General features: G+C 46.1%; 1 protein-coding gene across 1 annotated transcript in view; it reads left to right on the top strand.

Annotated features, from left to right (window-relative positions):
- KIF5C (kinesin family member 5C) overlaps positions 1–18,253 on the top strand; it is a 532,213-nt gene that overhangs the window by 385,408 nt on the left and 128,552 nt on the right. The window contains exon 21 of the mRNA XM_085645609.1: positions 9,908–9,968. Within this exon, the coding sequence (XP_085501735.1) occupies positions 9,908–9,968 (61 nt within the window). The remainder of the gene's footprint in view (positions 1–9,907; positions 9,969–18,253) is intronic.

The following is an 18,253-nucleotide window of genomic DNA, read 5'->3' as shown; positions in this document are numbered from 1 at the left end:
GGCCAGCTGAAAATGAACTGTTACCAGTTTTATTCTGGTAAATGTAATCTTCCTGAGATTTCTAGATTAATCAGAGATCACAAAATCAAAATAGATAAATGGTTCCTTAAAATATTGATAGCCTCATTAATTTTTCCACTAATCCAATAAGTACCAGAGTTTCAAAGCTGTCGGGGGGGGGAAACATGGCGGCAGCTAGGTGAGCTGTCGCGGCATTCTGGTCTGGGTTTCCTGTCCGTGCATGTGAGCGTCGGCTCACGGAGAGACTGATGGGAGGACACGCATTCTGCATCTTGCGGGTCTGTGCAAGATATGCCCTTTGACATTACCTTGGTGTCGATGCGTGGAGAAAGGGAATGCCTTTTTGGCCTGGGAGCCATCGCCATTGCCGTTGTCGGTCTGCGGGCTGATTTCCTCGGCGTCGCTGTTGCAGCGCTTGCTCCTCCCTCCAGTCTCGGGTCGGCTCTTGCGGGGAGGCGGCCAGGGCTGCTGTTCGATTGTCGAGCCCTGAGGCAGCCCACTCCCGGCTTGCAGCTTTGGAGTCTGGCTGCACTGGAGCTCCGTTGTGGAAGGAGGGCCCGTACCCTTCTCCTGGGTACTCGTTTGGAGGGATTCCACACCGATATCTCCTCGGAGTCTGGTAGGAGGGGTAGGGGGGCTGCGGAGGAGGTGTGCTGGGACTAGGGCAGAGATTTTTATTGAGGCAGCAGAGATATTGCAGGGGGCTTGTGGGACTTGTGACGGGTTGAGGGGTTCGGAGGAATCAGTGGGGTTCGTGCCTGCGAGTCTGGAGGTCCCTGATATTAGCCCGGTCCCTGGTCTGCCGCTTCCCCTACAAGGTACTGTTAAAGCTAATATTTCTTCCGTAACCATGAAGCATGGTGTCAGAGGAAGGGGGAAAGGTGCTTTAAATAGAAAGACCAAACTTGTTGGAGAGACCGTTGAACTGATTGAGGGGGCAGAGGGGGATGTGGCACGACTGAGCTCAAAAGTCTCCTCATATCTATCGGGTGAGGTTAAGGCGAAACACGCTTCTACTACTAAACCAGCAAAAGGTTCTAAGACCACCAAAAATATCAAGGCAGCTAAGAATACAGCTAAGAATACAGCTAAGAGCATAGAGTCTAGGATAACGCTGTCTTTGCGGTCCTACTTTAAGGTTGTTCCACAAATCTTGTGCCTCTCTGACCAGCAACTACTTGAAAGTACTTCTTCCATGATGGCATCACAGAACTATCATGAGTCTTCTGTACTACCTACAGGTACAGACTTGATCATACCTCCTCTAGGGCCTGTTCCAGCTAAAACAAACACCTTGCTGTGCCTGGCTGAAGGGACGGATATAAATATAGAGGAGGGCTTGTTTGATGACACAAATGGGGCCCATTGTGGACTAAGGGGCAGGGGCGAGTATGAGGTGGAGGCTGAGGCTGAGGATAAGATGGATAGTCTTTCAGTCCTTCCCGCCCAGAGTCCCAGTCCTCCTGCACAGAGTCCCAGTCCTCCAAGTCCTCCAGGTCCACCGATTGCCCTCTCGCCCAATACCCCGATTCAAAGTACAAGTGATGTGTTACATTCGATGGAGCCACTGAGTGTTATCCCGCCGGCTACCCTGTCACAAAATCAAATAGATCTCCCGTGCTCCACAGAGCCATTAACTCTTTTGTCGTCTCCAAAGTACATGGCTACGGAGCCGTTCCCAATGATGTTTAATCCTGGGTCTCGGCTATCAGGGTTACCATATAGTATTGATCTACCACAGGAGGCTGGTCGAAGGGTTGTGGCCTCAGTCTCAGATACACATTTAGGTGGTGGGGTGGATCCATCTCTAGCCTCATACCTCCAGTCGATGTTTTCATCTTTATCAGCAGACATCAAAAAAGGTTTTGAGGCCTTGACAATTATCCAATCTGAAATTCGGAATTTCTGCGAGTCCTTAGACAGTAAAGTAGTCAGCCTCGCCACAAGAACGGAAGAATTGGAGGATAAAGTGACAGTTATGTCTTTGCATTTGGACGACGCCAAATTGGATATTGATAAGCTTAAAAAGGAGGATCTGATGCTGGCTGAGAGGATGGAGTCCTTGGAGAATAATGCACGTCGCAATAATCTCCGTATTCTCAATATCCCGGAAGGTAGTGAGGGGTCAGATATTAAGCAATACATCACCCAATTGTTAAAAGAATCCCTGAGATTGGATCAGTCGATTGAGGATTTGTCTCTGGACATCCAACGTATTCATAGAGACCCCTTCAGGAGGAATCCTCAAAGAGTAAAACCAAGGAAAATACTGGTGAACTTCCGCACTTACACTCTGAAAGAATCTATCCTGAGTTTGGCCCTAAAGCAGAAGTCATTGAGTGGGAAGGGTTTCGATTTCCAGATTAGATCAGACCTCTCAAGGGCCAAGTTGGATAAACAGTGGGAGTTTGGGAGGAGGCTAGAGGCATTTAGGAGTCTGGGTGCGGTGGCTCAGTTAGTATTCCCTGCCAATTTGAAGGTCATGCACAATAATACTATGCACAACATTCGATCAGTGCAGGCAGCGGATGAATTTCTAATCTCTTTGGGGAAGAGCAGAGATAAGAATAAAGACAGAGGGGGTTCAAGTTAAGAGTAGAGTATCTGTTAGAGGAGACGAGGAATAAAGGGTTTAGATAATGCTATGAGCGTGCTTTCAGAATGCTTTTAGAAATATAGTAATTGGTAGAGTAACTTAGAGGATCTACTTATTGTTATAGTAAGGTTGTAAGGGGGGAAAAAGGGTGAAGAAAGGGAGGTGAAAAAGGGGGGGGGGGGTACAAGTAAAGGTTTTTAAAAAGTCCTCATTTTTTGCTCGTTGTTACCTTTCTCGGGTATGGAGAATTCTGGGTCTGCAGGGGAAGGCTAGTATCGCCAGTAGAGGTTTTTCTTTTTTTGGTTATGGGGTGAATATTTGGATGGGGGATGGAATTTGCCTCTATGGATAAGCTTAAAGTTTTCTCATGGAACATTAATGGCCTGCGTTCTAGTCCACGAAAGTGGAAGATTATGCAGGATCTTCAAGACTCTGATGCTCAAGTACTTATCTTACAAGAGACCCATCTCACAGAAAAAGAGATTCTTTCTCTAGTTAAAAAAAATAGGTGGGTCGATTTCTGTGTATCTACCACACAAAAGTCTAATACTAGAGGGGTCACGATTATTTTTAAAAAGTCATTAAAAGCAAGGCTCGTTGATAAACTTGCTGATTTAGGAGGGAGGTGGCTTATTGTTTCGGTAATTATAGCTGGGGCCCTAGTTACCATAGTAGGGTATTATGGCCCTAACCAGGACGATCCATCAGTTCTAAGTTCTGTGTTCTCCCATCTCCTTCTTCATCCAGAACCGATCATCTTAGCCGGAGATTTTAAGGTGGTCTTGGACCCTATTCTTGATAAATCTCCATCTAATAGACCTACATCCCTCTCTAAAACTAGGTCTTTTCTCCTTGATAAAATGAAGGAGTTTGGATATGTGGACATATGGAGACTTAAGTCTGGCCTAAGACAGGGCATCTCATTTTGTAACTATAAATACCATCACCAGTCAAGGATAGATTTAGCGCTGGTCAGTCAGGAACTAGTTAATCTGGTGCAAAACGTTTACTATCTCCCTTTTCATCTCTCTGACCATGCAGCTTTATGCCTTGAACTGGTTGGGCTGTCGAAAACCACAGTTAGAACATGGTCATTTGACCGCTCACTCCTTAATGTTCCAGATGATATTTCCTTCTTAAAAACTGAAACACAGTTATTTCTTTGATAATAATACCGGCTCCGCTTCCTCAGGTTCTGTATGGGATGCATTTAAGGCCTTTTTCCGTGGCCTAATTACTAATAAGGTCTCGCATAAGAGGAAAATCTATAGAGACACGGTCACCTCGTTGGAAGCCGATATGGCTAAGGTGCAGGAGAGCATCCTGCTACATCCTGCCGCTCCACCAGAAATATTGGAAGTCTGGCAAAATAAATTACTTACATTAAAGGGGGAATTGGGTTCTATCTTGGATTTACGAGTTCTCCAGAGATGGGAGGCCAGTAAGATGGCCCATTTTGAATATGGAGAAAGCGCAGGGAAGCTTTTGGCTTGGAAAGCAAAAACGGATCGTATTAGAAATAATATAGATCAAATTTCGGTTGAAGGCACGGTCCATTCTGCAGATAGGTACATTAGGAATGCCTTTTGCGACTTCTTTAAGAATATATATCATGAGGATAAGAGCATTGATGCGCGACAAGTTGACGACTGGCTGAATGGAGTATCCCTCCCTTCTCTTTCGCCTGTTCAGAAAGTTGCCTTGGATAGATCTATCACAGAAGAAGAGGTAACTGGAGCTATCTTGCATAGTAAGAAGGGGAGGGCATCAGGTTCTGATGGCCTCCCTTCGGAGGTTTATTCGGCTTTATTACCAACAATAGTCCCCCTTCTTAACTCAGCTGTTTAACCAGATTTTTTTGGAGGGGGTGTATCCTCCTGAATCTTGGAACGATGCTTCTATTAGTTTGATACTGAAGCCTGGTAAACCAGCTGATAGCTGTGGGTCATACAGACCGATTTCCATTCTAAATTCGGATTACAAGCTTTTTACATCTATCCTAGCTAAAAGATTGGGGGAGGTGGCACCCTGTATTTTACATCAAGACCAACGAGGCTTTGTGAGGGGCCGCCAGCTCTTTGAGCTGACTTATGATCTGATGGGTGCTATCGACATGGCGACTACGGTTTCCTTGCCCTTAGCAGTCATTACCTTGGATGCTACCAAGGCCTTTGACAGGGTGAATTGGACATTCCTGTCGGGGGTCTTGGGGAAATTCAACATTGGTGAGGGTTTCCGTGGAGCGGTTGGTTTGCTGTATCGGAATCCTACAGCTTCCCTGTTGGTCAATGGTGAACGCTGATGACATTCTTATTTTCTCTTCAGACCTGAGTACAGCACTACCCGCGGTTCTCGCACAGGCCTGTGATTACGGTGACATGTCTGGATACCAGATCAATGCATCTAAAACAGAGATGATGCTATGGAATGAGGCTGAGCCAGTAGGAGGGGCCCAGCCAAGTCGCTCTATGCGTTATCTCGGACTTACCATTGTTACAGACATAGATAAAATCGTACCACTGAACCTAGACATAGTGACAAGAGATTGCATAAAGCTTATGAGGTCTTGGTCTTCGCTCTCTCTTTCAATTTTGGGTAGAGTTAACTTGGTTAAAATGTTCATTTTACCCAAAATTTCTTTCTTGTTTAACACTATTCCGTTGTACTTTGAACCTTCTACTCTACAAAAGTTGCAAGGCTACATAAGTTATTTTATTTGGAATGATCATATACCTCGGATAGCATGGAAAAGATCAGGCGCCGTAGAGAAAAGGGGGGACTGGCAGCACCTGATCTACAACTATATGCTTGGGCTTTTCAACTTTCCCATGTCAGGATGCTGCTTAAGATGCCGACAAATGTGGGTATAGGTAGCATGTTTGCTGCACTATTGAGAGGGGGGGGGGGGGAGTAGACCAGCAGGGCTTTTTGTTTAAATTTGGGGATCCTAAGTTTTTTAAAAAGGTTAAGTTGAAGATTTTGTTGGGTTCTATAAACTAAGATGTGCAATAAAGGTGGGTTATTTTTCAGGTAGGTCACCACTATGGGACTCTTCGGGTTCGCCGGCGTGGCTTCTTGATAGTTTGGCAACACCTTTGAGAGAGGCTGGTCTGGAGATCTGGGGAGATCTCTTTTTTGATGGTGTTTTGCTATCTTGGGACCACATATTAGCTAGAGTGGGGTTGGGTCTCTCTAAATTTAAATATTTACAGATGGCGAGTTGGGCCCATACTCAGAGCTCTATTAGGGGTAGATTCCAAATAGGTGGTGAGAGCAGTATAGTGACCCTGATGATGGACAAACCTCCTGTACCTAAGGAGATTTCGTTCTGGTATAATTTGTTACTAGATGAGGTCGACGGGGAGTTTGTCTTACCTGAAACATTGTGGAGTTCCTCTTTCCCTGGAAAAGATCTTGAGAACATCTGGTATTCCTCCTTTAAGATCCTGAGGGATACAGTGAAGCCGGCGTGGTTGTGTAGGAACCATTTCTTTACGCTACATAGGGCTTATTATTCCCCACAGCGGCTATCAACATTTTCTACTGAATCCACTGTGGCATGCCCTAAATGCGGGTTGCCAGCAGCCTCGGACCTACATATGTTTTATGAATGCCCATTGGTGTTACCTTTTTGGGACGCTATCAGCACTTTGTTGACCACATCTGTGGGGCATCAAATTTCAATCGATGCACTGCTTGTAATTTTTGGAACATCACTGGATGTTCAAGGTCCTGTTAAAAAACTCTTGTTTTATTGTATCCTACTTGCAAGAAGAGAGATTTGCAGGAAATGGAAGGAACCACTGCCTCCCACCTTGTTAGACTGCCGTTCATCAGTACTGCGAACGTCAAAAATCGACCTAGTAAGATCCGGTAACCCTGAAAAACGAGTCTTTTGGCACCTTTTGAACTGGTACTAGATGTGTGTTTGGGGTTTTTTTTTTTTTTCCCCCCCACTGTCCGATGATTAACGCTGCTTGGTCTGCTCTCCCTCTTAGACATATATATACCCACAGCATGGTTTCCCTGATCTGTCATGGGTATTCAATAGCAGCAATATTGCTGCTATATGGATTATATTCTCGTGGTGCACTTTTTGGAGAGTTTTGAGTGACACTGAGTGCTATCTCTGCCGGTCAGGGCACTACCAGTTTATCTGTGACAGTGTAGCTCCTCTTTTCTCTCCTAGAGCTTCTACGTGATCTTCCAAGGGCAAAATGAGGACAAAAAAAAAACAACAAAAAAAACAGAGTTTCAAAGCTGTCAGTAATAAGAATTTATCAAATTTGCCTGCGATATGGAATTAACCACTGTTGGATTGTGCAGAAGCGGTGGATGTCAGTTTGTAATGGTATTTACATTTTCAATATGGGAAATGTATAGTAAGTGCCTCCATGTTTAGTGTGTGTGCCATCTGAAAAGGTTAGCGACTTTAAAATCTTTTACATTATACTGCCATGGCATACTTTTTTAGCAAGTTCAATACAAAATATTGGTATTATTTTATATATTTAAATTATATACATTGGTAATCTATTAGTATTTCCAAATTGCACTGAAAATGTGGCAAGCACTTCTTCGAACAAAGGACCCATAGAGAATAATTTGACAATGTTTTGGGAAACATGGCTGTCAATGCATGTGGAGTAATTGGTGATAAATGTGATAGCATTGCAATTTAGCTATGCTGGGGGCATATTGGCTGAAAGAAAGTGATCTCAGATTTCTGACCTTTAGCTTGTCTGTTTTTGCTTTAACAAAGCTGATGTGCTGAGACTTTCAAATCTGCATCCTCACCAAAGCCTCTCTATTCACCCAATAATCGTAGTGCTAGGCTTAGTTACTTGGTAGCAGTGTATCAAACATTTCTTTACCAGAAGATCAAGTACTAACATACATGTATATGTACTTTTATGTCTTTTGGGCCTGGATGTACTTTTGCTTCTTCCAGAGAGCATGATGGGTTGTGTTATTACAAAATGGTCTGGCAGCAAAATAAATAGGAGCCCCTTGTGGCAGAGCAAATCTTAACCTCCTGAATTGTATAAGATGTGATCATTGGCCAGAATTGTCAAAGACCACCGCAAGATACAAGAAGGACTGAACTTTCGTGAGTGGACAATTTTTAAGAGCAAAGGTTGTCGTTACTCAGACTCATAGTGCTTAAAAAAGCATCAAATCTATCCCCTACTTATGGTGTAGAGGTGCATAGCAAAAGTGGCGTTCAAGTGACAATAGCTACATCCAGTGCAAAGAAAGTCAGAAGATCAGATTAGATCTGCCTCTGCCTGAATGTCATTTTCTGACATTCTGGAGTTCACAAAGATTCCCAGAAGTACACCTGGAAAGTTGCACCAGGTGTAGGTTTCCAGGCATACTTATGGGAAGGCCTAATAGTTTTCCGAGCAGGATCCTATTTACACTGGGCTGTGCTCTTCATAACGGATAAATCTGGCCAGGAAGAATAGGATCCCCTGTGCAGATGCACTTTTTCATTATTTTATTTTCTTTGCAGGGAAAATGTTTCCCTCTGGAGAAAGTTCTTACCATGCACCATCAACCCGCCTGGGATCCATTCCCCTTCACAACCTGGAAGGTGGTTTAGCCAGCCATTAGCTGCAGTAGATTTGTACCCTTTCCATGGTGGAAAGGGGATGGACTGAAGTCTGGAAATGCTCAGAAACATGCTAGTTTGTGGGCTTTTTCAAGCCTCCATGGCAAACCATGCCTTGGAATGCTCACATCCCACCCCTTGTGTGTGAGTAGCGACTGGGAAGATCTTGGCACTCGTGACAAGGATCTCCTCACCCATAAATGGATTTACTCCCTCTATGAGTCCCATTGTGAGTTATTGGCAAGGGTAAAAAAGGTAAATTTGGTAATAGATATTTATGTAAGACCGCATTTTCCCTTTTGATTATCGCAGGGGCGTCATTTAGGGGTCAATCACGGGTCACAGCTGAGACCCTGCTTGTCCCTTGTAACCTCTGGCCCTGCCTTTGCGACCCCTGGCCTCAGAAGCGGCAAAATGAGTGCCATGAACACAGGAGCAGCTAGCCCTTATGGATGTAGGTTGGGGCTCCACTCTGTTTTCTGTCAATTTTTTATTATTCTAATAAAAAAAAAAAAACATTGTTCGCTCTTTGTGTAATAAAAAATGGAGTACAAATAGCTGGAATATGACCTGAGATAAGGAAAAAAAATGCTTTTAAATGTATATTGTGTGCGTGCTTGCAGGTTTGTGCGTGTTTATGTAAGAGAGAGTATATGTATGTGTGCATGTGTAATCAGTGTATGTGTTTGTGTGACTGTGCAAGTGTGTGTGAGTGAAAGTGAAGGTCAAAGGGCATGTGATCTCACTTCGGATACCCCTGGAATTTTGGTGAATTGACGTCCATTGCATTAAGCCGTTAATTATTTGAAGCATCTCTTCATTAGCGGTGGTATTTTGCAAAAGTGACTCTGTCAAGTGACCAATATACCAAGAAATTAAACAATAAATGTATTTTTTTAAAAATGTTTTTGCATCACACTCTGTTGTTTGTTCACTTACCATCTGTCAAGCACATGGGTCAGATTGTTTTTTGTGTTCTTATTGTGCCAGAATCTGGAACAGGAAAGAGTGTAGGCTCTTGGGTTTCATGAGTATAAACGCATTCAGCGTTTTGCTGTGTTTTTCCTCAAGTTTTTGTGAATGGTACAACTGCCAATACTACTCTCTATGTTGGCCTTTTAGTTCGGTTTATCAGCAATGTTCCTGGTTAAATTAGACCTCGAATGTTATAAACTTTTCATTTCTTGATCTCGCTGCAGTGAAGGGTTCTTGGAGACTTCACATTCGTTGAGGGGAATCTTCCATTAGCTGGCTGCCATTCGAATATCTGCTTTTTGGTGATTCCCATGTAATGGTCCCCATATTTCACAATATGTCTTTATTTCAAAATTGTTTGTCATGCATGGTTTAAGCATAACCAGCTTCCCAGTTCTAAAGTGCCTCAGTCTTAAACCATGTTGTCCATGTTCTTTAGACAGCCGCATTTAAAAAAGATAAACAAGCAAAAATCCGGGGCCCTATAATGTAACAGGCATTTTCCCTGTTTGTGCCATGGCACACCTTAAATAGGTATGCCTGGCACAATTGGGGATAGTGCACCCTATTACATTCGATGATATTTACATGAAAAAAATATGGTAAATGCAATAGTTTGTGAAACAGTATTTGACATATGTTTTATCATCTGTATAATATATGGCTCTGAAGTAAGTGATTGCATTATATTTTCATTGTAGGGTGCTTAATGAGAAAAGGGAGCAAGCCAGAGAAGATCTTAAAGGACTGGAGGAAACTGTGGTACGTAAAATAAAGATTTTGAGTAAGAATGATTAAATGAGTAGTTCTTCGCTGTTGATACCCAAGGCAAGACCATAGGACCTGAAGCCTCTTGTTGAAATTGGGAAGCATGTCCACATATGTCAGAATATTAATGTGCTCAAAAACTCCAGATACCTACCCCACACCGAGAAGATGCTTAAAGTTGTTTTATTCACTGAAATACCGTGGTGAAACCAACATTTCTTAGAGTTTCTGTGAATTTCCAATTTTCTGTTCCTGTTTTCTCAGTGCATTTTTAGGTTGAGCCTAGCGGCAGCGCGCATGTGCTCCTCGCTCTGCGAGACTGCTGTAGTAGAGTATGGGAGATAAGCCGTGCCCACTCTCAGCCCATATTTTTCATTGGCTTGTGTCATTGTCTTTCATAAATGCTGCCTTCGGATTCTTTAATAGGCTTGTTGGTCCCGCCTTACTATGGCCTTGTCTTCATTTGTAACCTCCCATGACTACTGGCCCCTTTACTTCAGTTGTTACAGGGGACCTGTTATTTAGTCTGTAAGCACTATTTACTTTATTTAATTTCTCTTCCTGCAGGCCCGACATGCGCTGCTTCAGCTGAAACCGCTTTTGTTTTTTTAAGCAGCACAGCCTCCCCCGTAACAGGAGCGCCTGCTTTCAATCACTTTAACCCGGCATTATCTTGTGTCTATTTCAACCCTCCCAAGTAAAATGGATTTAGAAATGATTAGCGAATTAAGTCATGTGAATTCCAGGTAGCACATAATCTTGTGCCAATGGGGTGAAGCTGACAACAGCACATCTGTTACATGTTATCTGTACTAAAGCCACCTGACCGGTTGTTTTCAAAAGCTTGTTTTATTAACACCACCACCACCAATAACACCACCACCAATACCACCACCACCAATACCACCACCACTACCCCCACCACTACCACCACCAATACCCCCACCATCACCACCAACAATACCACCACCACCAATACCTCCACCAATACCACCCCCACCAATACCACCCCCACCAATACCACCCCCACCAATACCACCACCACCAATACCACCACCACCAATACCACCACTACCAATACCACCACCACCAATACCATCAAAAACACTACCACTACCAATATCACTACCAGCACCAATACTACCACCACCAATACCACCACCACCAATACCACCAAGACTAATACCACCACCACCAATGTCAATACCACTACCACCAATACCACCACCAACACCAATACCAGTACCACCACCATCAATACCAATACCTTCACAAATACCAATATCACCACCACCAATGCCACCACCAGTGCCACCACCACAAATACCACCACCACAATACTAATACCACCACCTCCAATACCACCACCACAGCGCTTCTCGCTCACTAGTAATAGCAGGGGCACTGCATGAGGCCAGAGCTGCAGCCGAGACACTTCCTCCATGCCTGCCATAAAGCACAACCCACCCTGCACCAGGAGGTGGGCCAGGGCCCTACTACAGCTGGAGTGTTATCCAGTATTGGGGTATCTTTCATAGATTCACATGCCTCAATCATTCCCAGTCGTCGAGATGGGAGTCCCACGGTAAAATATTCAAGCATTGCCTTAAATCCTTAATAGGCTATAATGGCTCTAGGCCATCTCATCAGTAGCCTATCCATGTCCTTTTTAAAAAAGGACCAAATGTTGGCATACAGTCAATCAGCTGTTAGCACCCTCTAGAACGCCTCCAGCAGAGGCCAGTTCTCCTCAGATTTTCACCGCATGTCGTGTGGAAGCAAGTCTCCTTGAGTGCTACCCAGTTTTTTCTTCTACTCAGCATACTCTAGACATCATGTCAGACAAGAAAGGCTTTTTCCACCCTTGTAAGACCTGTGGGAGGAAAATAGTACATGTGGATGATCCACACAATGAATGTATTTATTGCCTACATCCCAGGCATAAGGTGAAAGACTGTAAAATCTGTCGCACTTTCTCCAACAAGACCCTCAAGGACAGAGAGGGAAGATTGTTATTGAGGCTCCAAACCACAAAACAGCAGTCTCGTTCTTCTGATGAAGAAGACAGAGCTTCAACATCCCACAAGAGGACTAGATCTCAGGACAGATCCTCAGGTGAGGGAAAGGAACATTTTAAACCTTCCCAGGAAAGGGCTTCAAGTATGGAGAAGGCTGCCAAACATTCTTCTGAACTGAAATTGTCTGTGCCCTCTACACCTGTAAGGAAGAATTGAGATAGCCCAAGAGCTTCATCTTCTGATCCTGTAAGTAAAAAAACCCTGACGAAGCCATTATCGACGACAATCTCTCTCTAATCGACGACAATTTGTGTGACATCGTCAATGCCATCGTCGACGTCTACAGGGACGACGGCGATTCAGTCTCCTATTCTCTCTACAAGAGTCTTCATCTTGACAAATGCTCCATCGTCATCCAAGACTGTCGACGCCCCTCTGTCGACTACCATTCCGACGACGAAGGCACCGTCGACGACGAAGGCACCCCCGACCACAAAGGCACCGCCGACCACGAAGGCACCGCCGACCACGAAGGCACCGCCGACCACGAAGGCACCGCCGACCACGAAGACAACGTCGACGACAACACTGTCGACAAAGAAAGTTCCCTTGCCTATGGCTTCTCCACCGTCAACGCCCCCGTCGGCGAGAATTACTCAGGTTATCAGAGTAACGAAAACATTTTTACACCCGTCTATGCAGGATTATAGCAAGGTGTCACCTTTGCTTCCATCACATCTGTTGGAAGGGTACGCTGCGGAAGATGATGATGATAACGGCCTCTATGGGATAGCTCACAGTCCATCTGAGCTCCATGTGAAGTGCCAGGAGGATGATGATGAGGAGGATGATGACTATCAAGGCATGGTGCTTAATTACCAGCAGGAGTTTATGGCTCCATGACATAGCTATCAGTTTGACTTCCGTCAATAACCGCGTCCCAGGGATATGGCACACCTACCGCCTTCATTAATCTAGGACCTGCAAGCCATGTTGGCGGATTATAGGCAAAGGTTCCCTCCCCAACAAAATCAATCTGTAAACCAAGTTCCTCAGGCGGAAGAATCTACAGATACACCAGGCCCTCAGTTACCGAGCACACCTGGGATTATACCAGGCTCGGGGACCATCGACCCAGAAGCACAAAACACTTCCTCCTCCTCAGAAGAGGTAGAGGAAGGTGAACTGCCAGATTCAACATCTGCTCCATACCATGGGGATGATTATGTTATTCTGACACCATCTCCTCCTCTGCACCTTCCTTCAGACTCTCCTCCAGGGGATATCGGGGCGGTTTCACAGCTTAATGCAAAGAACAGCCAGCAGGTTCCATCTACTTATGACAGTAAAGCAGACAGAAAGTTTCCTTTACGATTTCAAAGAGGACACAAGAAAAGTGGTGCGCTCAATTCCTATCATCGACCATATTTGGCAGGAGGGCATCAGAATTATGAAAACACCAGCATCCATACCACTGGTGCTGCCTCGTGTGGAAAAGAAATATAGGGCTCCGGATGACTCTCCATCGTGCCTTATTCGACATCCGAAGCCAGATTCAGTCATCTCCCAGGCTGCACAAAGGCGGTCTAAGAATCCAGCTACCCCAATTATCACCCCCCCAGATAAGGAAGGGCGTAGAATGGTTTTCTTCAATGGCAGCTGTGATAATCAGAGCAGCAAATGCCCTAGCAATTATCAGCCGCTATGACCGCCAAATGTGGTCTGATATGGCAGGTCTAATAGACCTCATCCCGAAGGAAAGCAGGCAGGATGGAACCAAATTCTGCTGGAAGATGAGCGTGCAGCCTCAGAAACAATCGACTGTGCCCTTGATGTAGCAAATACTGGTTTTAGGCAGTTAGCAGGAGCGGCTGTACTATGACGTCAGGGATGGCTAAAAGCAACAACTTTTAGACCGGAGGTACAAACAAAAATTCTTGACTCTGCTTTTGACGGTGAGTCACTCTTCGGTAAACATATTGATGAGGCTCTGTTGGCAATCAAAAATAAAACGCGCACCGCAAAGTGTTTGGGAGCTCTACAGTACAGAAGAGTACCTTTCAGAGTTGGTAGAGGGTGAGGATCCGCCACTTATAAAGGAGGATACCAGAGAGCTCAACAATACCAACCATACCAATCCCAGTATCGACAATCTTATAACTCTCCATCATATCGGCATTCTTCAACGGCTGGTATCGCTCACCAGGGAGGCCGCAAGCGAGCACCCCATCAAAGCTGTGACTCAGGCAGAAAGCAATGAGCATGTCAGGGTACCAGTCCATCTTCCCTCCCTACCCATGGGTGCGAAAATTTACGGTCACATGCAGCAGTGGCACGAGATTACATCAGATCGCTTTTGTTTTGAACCTAGTCACCAAGGGTCACAATCTGGAATTTCTTCAGTGACCACCAACCACCCCACCCAAGGGTCCCCCTCATCTTCACTTACTACAAAAGGAAGTTTTGGCTATGCTTCTCAAGGATGCAATAGAGAACGTACCACACGCCTAGAAAGGGAAGGGTTTTTATTCTCATTTTTTCCTAATAAAAAATAAATCGGGAGAATGGAGGCCGATTTTGGACCTAAGGAATCTCAACAAGTTACTCAAGAAGCAGACGTTAAGGATGGTAATGCTCTCAGATATCCTGGGTTGCTTAAACAAAGGAGATTTCATGACTTCCCTCAACATGGAAGCATATATTTCCATATCCCAATCCACCCAAAGCACCGAAAGTAATTAAGATTCACAGTGGCTGGTACCCACTATAAATTCAAAGTGCTCCTGTTTGGACTCAAATCAGCACCATGAATCTTCAAGTGCCTGGCGCCCGTAGTGGCGACCCCGCGATCTCATGGGTTTCAAGTTTTTCCGTACCTCGCAGATTGGCTGCTCAAAGCAGCAACTGTGCAGAACGCCGACCGAGCAACGAAAACTTGTCTCCATGTGTTCAAAACGTTGGGACTTACCCTAAACAGGGAAAAATTGGTTCTGCTTTCAACTAAAGTAATATCGTTCCTGGGAGCATCCTTCAACACCATTCAGGGCAAAGTGTTCTTGTCTCAGGAGAAGCACATATGTCTTCAAAAGCTTGCAAAGACAATATCAGAAAAAGGGTCAGCTTCGGTGCGAATGTTCAAATCACTCCTGGGGATATGCTCCTCAGCGATAAATTCGGTACCTCCATGGATGGTGAAAACTCTGCAGTGGTGGTTCCAGGCATCAAATCTCGTTCAAGGCCTGACTTTCCTACGGAGCACCCCAGATTTTGTTTCAACAACGGACGCCTCCATGGAGGGCTGGGAAGGTCATCTACAGGACTTGCAAATTCAAGGCAAATGGTCTTTGGTGCAGAGAACACAGCACATCAACAGCTGAGAGCTAAAAGCCATATTCCTATCTCTCCAAGCTTTCCTGCCAAGAATAGCAGGCTCTTCAGTGTTGGTGCGTACGGACAATATCACCAGCATGTACTATATCAACAAGCAAGGAGGAACAAGATCCATTACCCTTTCTTAAGAGGCGCAAGAATTATGGGAATGGACAATGGCCCGAGAGCCCCCTCCTCCTTCACCGTTGGAGAGATGGGGCCATCCACGTGCCTCTTGTCCACGAGCCTCCCGGTCCCGCTCTGCCACGGCGCGCTCCTCCCTCATCCAACCATGTTGGCGAGCTCCTGGCTTCGTGCCGTGTGTTCCATCGGGGCCGCACAATCCTCCGACTTGAAATCTTTTTGGCGCCGCTCCCCCAGCTCCACGATGAAGTGAGCTGCACTAGGGGGGAGCGTTGCCTTATATTCCCTCTTTTCAGCCATTGGGCTCTGCCTCAGGGCGCTTCCCAGCGGAGTGGGCCAGTTCCTTGTCGGGCTCTGGCGGCCATTATGGTGCTGGCCCTCAAGGCCCCTTTCGGAGCGGCCTCTGCTATACCACCAGCATGGACTACATCAACAAGCAAGGAGGAACATGATCCTTTTCAAGAGGCGCAAGAATTATGGGAATGGACAACACATCATGGGATCACATTAAAAGCAGAGCATGTCAGGGGTCTGCAAAATGCCCTTGCAAACATGTTGAGCAGGTCTCAGTCCATTTGCCACGAGTGGGAGCTAGAACAATCCCAGCTGGACAAGGTATTTCAAAAATGGGGAAAACCAACATTGGACCTCTTTGCAATGAAGGAGAACTCCAAATGCCAGTACTATGCCAGCAGGTTCCATCTACCGGGGGCGAGGGGGAATGCCCTTTTAATGCGATGGTCCGGGATATATGCCTACGCTTTTCCCCCATCCCATTAATTCCCAGAGTACTGAGCAAGATGAAGTTGGAAGGCTGTTGTCTGATCCTGATGGCTCCACGTTGGCCCAGGCAACACTGGTTCCCGGAACTGCTCCTGCTGTCTGAGTCGAAACCCATTCGCCTACAGCCCTCCTCAATGATGTTATCGAGGAACAAGGGCCAAGTCAATCACCCGGATCCTCACTCTCTTCATTTGCATGCATGACTCCTGAATTCCTGGAGTTTAGGAACGTAAATATAACGCAGGAGTGTAGAGAAATCATTGCTAAATCCTGTGCCAAAAGTACTAGCAACACATATCGTCTGAAATGGAGAAGATTCTGTTTCTGATGGATACATCTGCCAGTGGATTCCTCACCTTGTGAATTTCCCTGCGCCAGCAACATTCGAAAACTTTTGTTGCAGTCCACGCAGATGAGGTCGAAGACGACGTCACAGAGACACGGTTCCGCTCGCGACTCCGCTTACTTCACCGGTTCCATAAGAAGACCTCGTCGGCGTGATGACGTCAGTTCCCTTTTTTCCGCGCCGTCGACGTCAACGGATTTCGGGAATCGCGGTTGGTAGCTTCACCGTTACTTTGTTTCTTCTGGGTTTCTCTGTTTCTCTTTCGAAAAAGATGTCGACAAAGAAATCGGGCTTAAAGCCCTGTCGTGAATGTGGCAAACACATTTCGATCACGGATCCGCATGACGACTGTGTCTGGTGTTTATCGTCTGTACATGATGTGGATGGTTGTTCTTGCTGTCGCAAGATGAGCTCCAAGGCTCTAAAAGAAAGGGAGGCGAAACTCTTCATCGCTAGAACGAAAAAGGAGAAGAGAGGAAGAAGGAAGTAGAGGATGAGGTCGAGGTCACGATCGAGGTCGAGGTCGGCGTCGAAGTCGACTTCGGGGCATGCTTCACGATCCAAGAAGCACAAGAAGAAGAGGAGGCATTCTTCTCGACATCACTCTGACAAGAGTTCGGCTCCGAAGTCGAAGTCTCCAACTCGACGCCGAAAGGACTCTGTGTCTCCTTCGCCCGTTCCAGATTCGCCTCCTGGTCCTTCTTCTCCAGTGGCTTCACCGGCTCCGGCTACATCTCCGGCTCCGGTTCCATCTCCGACACCGGTTCCATCTCCGGCTCCGGTTTCATCTCCGGCTCCGTCTCCGGCCCCGGTTGAGGAACTTCAAGTACCGGGTGAGCCTGCGACGCCGCTTATTCAACCGTCGGCGCCGGTTGGCCCGAGTCCGGTGATGCCTGACCAGTACCCTGCATTCCCTGGACCAGGTCAGGACCCCTCGCATTATTTAAATGCTATGTACGGGGTATTTTCGAGAGCCATGTACACCACTGGTGCACCTGCGGGTCCGATGGGTCCAATGGCCTTCAATTTGGGGGTGCCTCAAGTCTATCCGCAGGCCCCTTTCATGCCATTTTTTCTGGTGACGCTGTCTTGGCATCTACCGGCGCCGAGGACGTCGACGCCGCTTCCTTCTTCACCGGCGCCGGCTCGACCTCGTTCGACGCCGGCTGGTCTTGCGGATCCACGGTCGACGCCGGCGCCGTCTGATTCGAACGCGGCGCCGCCGACGCCGCTTGTATGGATTCTGTCCAGATGGGATGCTCAGAGAGTGATTGAGCGAAGGTACCTTCTGGAAGAAGCAGAAGGAGAGCTGGTGGAGTCTGACGAGGTGTTTGAGGAGCTTAAAGAGGCTAGTGGATTGGATTTGTCTCCTGAATGGGAAATTACTCCACCTTCCGATGAACCCTCGAAGGATGTGGCTCCATATCATGCAGTCATCAGGAAGGCTGCAGAACTGTTAGATCTTCAGTTGCCAACTACTGAGTTCAAATCTAATATTCTGACTGAAGTATTGCATTCTCCCACTGCAGTTTCGGAGCCGTTGTTGCCTTTTAATGAGGCCATTATGGACCCTGTGTTGGAGGTGTGGCGTAAGCCTTTTTCTGCTCCTGCAGTCTCTA

Source organism: Triturus cristatus, chromosome 3_1 (assembly GCF_964204655.1).
Source record: "Triturus cristatus chromosome 3_1, aTriCri1.1, whole genome shotgun sequence".
In the NCBI taxonomy this organism is placed as follows: domain Eukaryota; kingdom Metazoa; phylum Chordata; class Amphibia; order Caudata; family Salamandridae; genus Triturus; species Triturus cristatus.
The sequence above is the reverse complement of the archived record's forward strand: the minus strand, read 5'-3'. Positions and strand labels throughout refer to the sequence as shown.